The following is a 9,508-nucleotide window of genomic DNA, read 5'->3' as shown; positions in this document are numbered from 1 at the left end:
ACTGGCAAAACATTTATTATTTCGCTAATTCTCGCTGAAATACGATCAAATAATGGCATCGCGTTGGCCGTTGCATCATCTGGCATTGCGGCAACTTTATTGGATGGAGGCAGAACAGCTCATTCAGTATTTAAGCTGCCACTAAATATTCAAAACAACCCGGACGCAGCGTGCAGCATAAAAAAGCAATCGTCTATGGCCACAGTGTTGAAACACTGTAAAATTATCATCTGGGATGAATGCACAATGGCACACAAACATTCGCTTGAGGCGTTGAATAGGACATTGAAAGATATAAAGAACAATGACAAATTATTTGGCGGCACTCTGCTACTCCTTTCAGGTGATTTCAGGCAAACACTTCCCGTCATTCCGCGTTCAACGTACGCTGATGAGATCAATGCTTGCTTGAAATCATCTCCACTGTGGTATAATGTTGAAAAAGTTCAACTAACAGTAAATATGCGAGTCCAAATGCTTCAGGATCCATCTGCTGAAACATTCTCAAAACAATTGCTAGATATCGGTGATGGAAAAGTTACCAAGGATGAGACAGGATGCATAAAATTACCGGAGGATTTCTGCACAATCATTGATTCAAAAGATGCTCTCATTAACCTTATATTTCCCGATTTACACACGCAATACATTAATCATGAGTGGCTTGCAGAAAGGGCGATTTTAGCAGCAAAAAATGTGGACGTCAACGAATTGAATCTGAAAATACAACAGTTATTGCCAGGTAACATGGTGACATACAAATCCGTTGATGCAGTTTGCGATCCTATGGAAGCTGCATATTTTCCAACAGAGTTTTTAAATTCATTGGATTTACCAGGCATGCCACCGCATAATTTAGTACTTAAAGTTGGATCTCCTGTTATTTTGCTTCGTAATTTGAACCCACCACAGCTGTGCAACGGCACGCGATTGGTCGTTAAAAAATTAATGAACAACGTTATCGAAGTCATTATTTTAAATGGAAAATTCCGGGGTGAAAGTGTATTACTTCCACGAATCCCTATTATACCCACAGATGTGCCAATTCAATTTAAACGCATTAAGATTTAACGATTAGATTGACATTTGCATAACAATTAGATTGACATTTGCATTGACATTTGCATTTAGATTGACATTTGATTGACATGACCCCATTAGATTGGCATTTGCAATGACAAGGCCAAACAATGTCTGTTTGTGTCTTAGATTTGAGCACACCATGTTTTTCACACGGACAATTAATTATACGTGGCATGCTCTCGAGTGGGAAAATCACCCAGTTTATTTGTGTTAGCTAAAGATGGAATGAGAAAAAATATTGTACACTCCATTGCACTAAGAGAGTAATATTGTTGACTAATATTTTCAGAATTCGTTGTATATATAATTTATGAAAAAAGTTAACATAAATTAAAAAAAATTATTATTTGGTGTGTTGTTATTTTCACATTCCGTCATCGTTCACAGTGCTCCATGCCTCTTCCACTCATATACTACATACGCACACACTTACAATAAATAAGATATATTTTCATATTCTAGAAATAATCCATAAGGCAAAACAACGTTTGCCGGGTCAGCTAGTATATATATATAAAATTGCTCGTACTATGAAGAATAGACAGAATAATACAGATTTCATCGGAAAATATACAGTGTGCCAAAAAAAACGGACCACCCTGAATAACTTTTGATAGGTTCTTCCCGTTCTAGTATTCATTCTTAATGATTCGAAAGGGTGAGCTCAAATATACTAATTAATTAGTGCAGAAGATGTTTTAAGTTACGAAATCAGACACAAAAAACGTACTTGCTCTGAATAAACATACCTTTTTTTCGATAGATTCGTATTCGTGATCCCCAAAATATAGGGGGTAGCCGAAATCTGGGAAATATGGTCCTTAAGGTCTGGAGAGCGGTTTTAAGTTTGCAACTATTAATGTTGATTTTACTTTTTACTCATTTCACCATAACTCGAGAACTTTTTAAGCGAATTGAAAATTTTTAGCACACAAATATAAAATAAGTTTAGCTAAAGATAATTTCGTACAAGAAATAAATTTGAATAAATATTTATTATTCTATATAATAATAATAATCGAATAAAATTTTGAATTATAAGGTATATAATGCTTTCATCACTTTAAAGTATCTAATTTTATATGGCAAAATACAAAATTCGTGCGTAATTGGTTGAATGGTACCTGATTTCTCAGCAACTATTCAACCGGTTTTGCTCAAATTTTATATTTTGCCTTACAAAATTATTTTCTTAATAATACGAGAAATTGCATACTTTACTATTTAAAATTTTTATGGCCATTATTAAATAAAATAATAAAAAATAATAAATATTTACTAAAAGTTATTTTTTGCATGGAATTATCTTTAGTTAAACGAATTTTATAATTGTTTTCAACAATCTTTCGATTCGCTTCAATATATAGCGAAATACACAAAAAGTAAAAATAACGCTCTCCTGACCAAACTATTGGGGCTATATTTCCCAGATCACGGCTACCTACTATATTTTGGGGGTCAGAAATCCGAATCCGTCGGAAAAAGGGTAGGTTTATTAAGAGAAAGTACGTTTTTCTGTCTGATTTCATAACTTAAAATATCATCTGCGCTAATTAATTAGAGTATTCGAGGTCACCCCTTCGAACCATTAAGAAAGAATCCTAGAACGTGAAGATTCGATCATTAAATCAAAATATATTCAGGGTGGTCCTTTTTTTTCTTCTATTTTTTTGTCATATTGTACCTTGCATATTCAGATAAACCCTAGAGATAGCTATGCAAAAAGTGTACATAAATTCACGTCAAAAACAGTAAAACGTTGCAATTTCAGAAAGATACATAGACTGATAGACAGATAGATATTATCAGTACATTCTTTCGAAATACGTGATAGAAAAAAAACGTATTAAAACCCTGTTATTCCTCTTTTTTTTGTTCCTTATTATGTTCTTAGAGTAGAAATATACTGGTAAATATTCTTGAAAGTTAGGAAAAAAACATAAACAACATCGATATTGTCTCCTTCCCTCAAAATCTGGTAGGTTGCAGACTTTTTCCATCGTGAAAACTGAGTATGTTTTCCAGTATCCAAAACGATTAAGAAATAAATGTGCGTAGAGAATTTTGTGTTAAAACTAGGATATTTATATACCTTTAGATGGAAATATATGATTGAAAAGACAGTATGCTTAGTTATATGACAATCGAAATTTATACACGCATTTGACCTGACCTACATAATATGAAATCTTGATTTCTATAGGAGATAAAAAATGAAAATCCTTTGCAAAACGAATTTTATTATTTTCTGAAACTACTGACTACTTTATGACGCGTTGAAACAATTTCTCACTATTTCAGCAAGTATGACAATAACTTCATCAGCTTCTAATTTACCAGTAAGAAGATTTTGTGGGCGTTGAACAATAATATCGAACACATTTACTGACATCTTAATGTGATACCAAACAAATCCTACGGTAAGTGTCTGCAATGACGATGGAGACAGTCGCGATGACTCATGGGATAGAGCGTTCGCCTTCCAATGAGGTGAACCGGGTTCGAATCCCATCATGGCAAATTCCTCATCCGGCTTGAACCTACCACAGTGCTGACGTGAAATATCCTCAGAGGTGGACGGATCATGGTCCCCTTGCCGTCAGGCTAACCATAAGTGGTTTCCGTGGCTTTACTCTCCATGTAACGCAAATGAGGGTTAGTTCCATCAAAATGTCCTCCGCGAAGGCAAATTTCTCCCAATACTTGATCCAGGAGTTCCCTTGTCTTCTGAATAGGGTTCAACATTACAAGGCTACGTAGTTGAACTTTCGTAGTTGTAAACCCAAATATTGAGTCGGCTGTTCAAAGACGGTTGTAAATAATACTGTAATATAAAATAAAAAAACGATAGAGAAAATTATACTTGTTAGAACCTCGAACTTTGCGAACTTCTTAGCGGTACGTTTTCTCTCTCGGCTAAAGGTGATACACTAGGTTACTGTACTAGGTTACAGTATTTCAACTCTATGGTAACAACAACAAACTATGGTTAAAATGGAAACACGATTTATTTTAGCACTTCAGTTGATTAAACCCGCAGCAAATTCGCATGATATTATGGTTCAAGTTTCAGATATTATGGTTCAACTGTGAACTAATTTTTCTCTTGGTGTAGACAAAAAAGTTTCAAGAACGTCCTTTCGCCTCCATTGTTTCAAACCTTTGAAAAATATCATGGCATCTTTCGATCTGATCATTGAAGTTTCACGTGCTATGTGTCAATCTTATGGGTTCGATTTGGTGACTTCAAATATGCTTATTAGTTAGTGCAGATGATATTTGGGTAAAAAAATCAGACACTTTCTCTGAATAAACATACCTCTTTTTCGAAGGAGTCGGATTTTTGACTCCCAAAATAAAGGGTTTGGTCAGAAGAGTGCTTTAAATTTGGACCCCTTAAAGACTTACTTTTCGTGCGTATTTCGCCGTATCTCGAAAAATTTTGAGCGAATTGAATGATTTTTGAACGCAATTATAAAATTCATTTATTCAAAGATAATTATATATGAAAAATAATTTTTATTTTGTATTATTTACTCTTACATTATTTTTAATTATACATTTACATTATACATTCACATTTACATTATACATTATACATTTACATTATACCTTTACATTTACATTTACATTATACATTATATTACTTTCACATTATTTTTTATTATTTTATTTAATAATAAAATGTTTTGCTTGAATTGTAAGGTTTACAACTTTTTATATCATTTCAAAGAACGTCATTTCACATGACAAAATACGAAATTTGAGCGAAATTGATTCTTCCTGAGAAAAAGAATTTCAAACAAACAAATTTTTTAAAATTTGCTTCAATTTAATTTTTTTTTAAACATGCTTGTTTAATTTGTGGTTTTTATAACTTGAGAATAAGAAGATTGAGGGATTAAAAAATACCTGAGCAATAGATTCTTTCGATCGTTAAGAAAATCATATTCAAAAACTTTCCGCACAGCAATCTTCTTTTACAAATAGTCATCAATACTTTTACCAATAAGTTATACTTCCAGCTAGTGTTGAGGCTTTCCCTAAATTTCTATAAATATACTCTACCGTATGTAATATGTGCATAATTTCTTTACAATAATACTGTGAATATTTTTTCATCAAATTAAATATAGTATGCAAATATAACAATTACAAAACTGAACAATTTATATTGATTCCAAAAAGAGGAATAAAACTTTAGACCTAAAAAAGAGAATCGACTTAAACCATTTTTACAGTTTTTTAGCACGGTGAGAAATAATAGTCACGAAATAGCCGAAAATATTTGTTTTTTACGATGGTCATTGTTTCTTCCCTAAACTGGGAAGCGAGAGATTTTGTTCGAAAAAGCGAGAAATATATTTCTCGGCTTTTGGTGTCTTTTGTAAGAAAATGTAGGATTTACATGATTCCTGATCTGAAATATTTTTACAGCTTTACTTTTATCCTCACCTCAAAAGAATTGGAAAATAAATTCTCCAGTTTGAAAAGAGAATTTTATAGTTCGGATAAATGTGTTTCGTTTCACAACAAATAACAATGAACTGATTTTTATGTACTGTTTCTGAAAGAGCATTATTAAATGTAGACTTGTTCCTCAATTTAAATACCTTTTATGATATTTTCCTTTTTTATATTATACTAAGGGGCTAAGCCCCTTAGTATACTCATGCATATCACTAAAACTAACTAAAAACTAGACTAGATGCCACTCTAGACTTACAAAATTTAACTGTCGAATGTGAAACCAAATTTTAAACTATCAGCCAACCATAGTCAAGCACCTAACAGCGGAAGATTTACGATTTTTTTAATATTAGAAATTAAAACATTTTTTAATAGAATTATTAGTTTGGTCTTAATTACAAACGAAAAAAGTTTTAACGAAATAACACGAAACTTTTATTCTAATTAATTATACAACAATTTAAAAATAATGCTTTTTCGGAGGTTTTGGGATATTTCTTCATTTTTTGATAAATTGGTGTTTATGAGAATTAAAAAAGTGCATTCATTATATTACCGATTTTTTCGAAGTCATGTTTTCTTAAGAGCTATGACATATTCAATAATATATAAATAATTACTTTGGAGGCTAATTATAAAAACAACTAAAAGCAATTATTTGAACAACATTCCTCCACTTTCTAAAGCCGTTTTGCTTCAATTTTAAAATCAGTAATAAAAATCACAATATTTTTCAATGTTTAGATAAAAAAATCTCATTTATCCGTTTTCTTATAATGCTTTTACACCAAATAAACAATAAAAAAAAATATTTTTATAACAAAATGTACATCCTCCAAAATTATCAAGTAATTTAAAGGGAGCCTTTAGTGAAAACGAACTCTAATAAAAAAAACTGATATAAAAATTTTGAAATTATTTCGTTTTCGGAAGATAATTATTTGTGAGTATCCTTCTTATATTATGATAAGAAATTAAATGACTGGATAGCGTATTACTTGTTTATTGGTATTTTTAAGAACGGCGCCTCCTCTCCAATTTATGTGTTGTGCTCTTAACGGCGTTAACATTTCCTGCTTAAATGTTATTGAATTTAACCTTATCATCACTTTTTCTTCTGGGGTTCCAGGGGCTATAAAATATTGATACGATCGGAGCATCGTTTACGGAGTATTAAATTACAGTTTAGTGTCGTAGCCGTAAATGGTTGCAGCCGTTTGGTACTAACCTTCTGCTTCATTGAGTTTCGCTTTACGCAGGCGTGTTTTTATTTTTTCATTTTTTTTTTTTTTTGGAGTTTTAATCAAAATTCTTTATTGGATATTATTTTATTTTTATTTTGGAAAATTGGTGCTTAATTTGAGAACAATGACTAACTCTCCGCACTGCAGAGTCTGGAACCACTTTGCCGTAATTGGAGAATTAATAACTTTTCTAAATTTTTCGTTTGTCTCATACTTTTGAGTAAATTTTGTATTTGTTTGCAACTGACTTTCCTATATTTTACCATGGTTTAACACTCTACTATTTATTAGACTTTATTATTTATTGTTGTACTTAATTTATTTTTTATATTAAAAATTAAGTGACAAGAAGTTCAACCGAATTACTTAAAATTGTTATGAAATATTTTGAAATTTTTAGGTTTATTTGAAAAGATGATAGTTGAGTTTCTCCTGGTTGTTATTTGTTTTAAATTTCACCAGAAGCATTAAGAAATATCAGTAAGTGCATGTACATTAATATACATAAAATGCATGAGTCAGAAGAAAATATAATAAATCTTTTAACAAAAATATTTAATTAAACTCAACATTTTATCATATTTCTGTGTAAATGTTTTATTTATTTATAACAGACTTTTCCATATTTTACCAAGGTTCAACACTTTACTACTTATTACACTTTATTATTGTACTTAATTTACTTTTCCTATTAAAAATTAAGTTACAAGAAGTTCAACCGAATTACTTAAAATTTTTATAAAATATAGTTAAATTTTTATGTTTATTTGAAAAGATGATAGTTGAGTTTCTCCCTGTTGTTATTTGTTTTAAATTTAACCAGAAGCATTAAGAAATATCAGTAAGTGCATGTCCTTTAATTTACATGAAATGTATCTGTCAGAAGAAAATATAATAAATCTTTTAACAAAAATATTTAATTAAACTTAACATTTTATCATATTTTTGTGTAAATGTTTTATTTATTTATAACAGACTTTTCCATATTTTACCAAGGTTCAACAATTTACTATTTATTACACTTTATTATTGTACTTAATGTACTTTTCCTATTAAAAATTAAGTGACAAGAAGTTCAACTGAATTACTTAAAATTTTTAAAAAATATAGTAAAATTTTTATGTTTATTTGAAAAGATGATAATTGAGTTTCCCCCAGTTGTTATTTGTTTTAAATTTTACCAGAAGCAATAAGAAATATCAGTAAGTGCATGCACTTTAATATGCATAGAATGCATGTGTCAGAAGAAAATATAATAAATCTTTTAACAAAAATATTTAATTAAACTCACCATTTTATTACATTTTTCTATAAATTTTGTATTTATTTATAACAGACTTTTCTATATTTTAAAATGGTTCAACACTTTACTATTTATTACACTTTATTATTTATTATTGTACTTAAACTATTTTTATACTAAAAATAAAGAGACAAGAAATGCCGAATTACTTAATATATTTTAAAATTTTTAAGTTTATTTGAATATAAAAGATGATAATTGAGTTTCACCTAGTTGTTATTTGTTTTAAATTTCATCAGAAGCATTGAGAAATTTCAGAAAGGGCATATACTTAAGTATACATAAAATGTAGTTGCCAGGAGAAAATATAATAATTCTTTTAACAAAAATATTTAATTAAATTCACCATTATATCATATCTTCGTTTAACTTCAATCCTAGTATACCCTTTTTTAAATTTTCAGAAAATGATTTTATTTAATCAGACTGTATTTTAATGTGTTCTGTTAATACACTTTTATCATTTTTGCATTTAGTTTTGAAAGTGAATCATAGATTATTACAGATGAATCACAGAATTGAATCATGGAATTGAATCTCGGAATCACGGATTATTTTTTTATCTGATTTGTTCCATTTTATATTTTATTTTTTAACCGACGTTGAACTGTCAACCTAATTCTGAGTTTACGACTATCAATGTTCAGCTCCGTAGCTTTGCAATTTTGAACCCAACCCAGGAGACAAGGGAACTCCTAAATCTATCATTAAAGCGAAATAGTCTTTGTGGGGGTACAAACCCACATTTGCGTTACAAGGGGAGGATAACCACGAAAACCAACCACGGACGGCAAGGGGATTCTAACCCATGATTCTTATTCCACTAAGAATATTTTACGTCAGCACTGTGGTCACCGTGAGCACGATTCGTGTCAGTCAGTCACAGCTAGGATTCAAACCTGGATCATCTTATTGGAAGACGAGCTCTCTATCTCCTGAGTCACCACGACTCTGGTTCCATCTTTTTAATTGTTTAATACAAACCCCTTCTGCCGTAAAAATAATAAATATGTGAAGGAATACGGATAAAAAATTTATTAATTGAAACTACATAGAGTGAATAAGATAATTAAATTAGAAAATTATTGAAAAACAACTTATAATCATTAAATTAACCATTAGTATTAGTAGTCAATAAATAAAAATTATAATTGATGAAAAATGATTGAAAGATTACTATTAATTAGTAGAATTTAACAATTATTTTGCCGATAATTGAAAATTTAATAGACAGGTATAATTAGTGAAAATTTTATTTAGTAAGCAACATTTTTGTCAAATGAAAAATGACAATATCGGAAAATGTATTTTAGTGCCCCCTTTGAAGACAGTGATGACATATACGTTCATGTATGAGACGATACATTCATGTATGAGACGAGCATTTTCGACTACAATAGCCCATAAT

General features: G+C 30.1%; 1 protein-coding gene across 1 annotated transcript; it reads left to right on the top strand.

The window, feature by feature from the left end:
• Positions 1-246: 246 nt before the first annotated feature.
• On the top strand, positions 247-1,071 carry LOC122269426 (uncharacterized). Its single transcript, XM_043042566.2, has one exon. It carries the CDS (start codon positions 247-249, stop codon positions 1,069-1,071), a length of 825 nt encoding a protein of 274 aa, XP_042898500.2.
• Positions 1,072-9,508: the final 8,437 nt, after the last annotated feature.

The sequence above is a fragment of the Parasteatoda tepidariorum genome, chromosome 8 (genome assembly GCF_043381705.1).
Source record: "Parasteatoda tepidariorum isolate YZ-2023 chromosome 8, CAS_Ptep_4.0, whole genome shotgun sequence".
Lineage (NCBI taxonomy): Eukaryota > Metazoa > Arthropoda > Arachnida > Araneae > Theridiidae > Parasteatoda > Parasteatoda tepidariorum.
This window is presented reverse-complemented; position numbering and strand designations above follow the sequence as displayed.

Excerpts from the sequence above, each read along its gene's own strand:
- LOC122269426 (XM_043042566.2), top strand. The coding sequence starts at position 247 with ATGGCACACAAACATTCGCTTGAGGCGTTGAATAGGACATTGAAAGAT.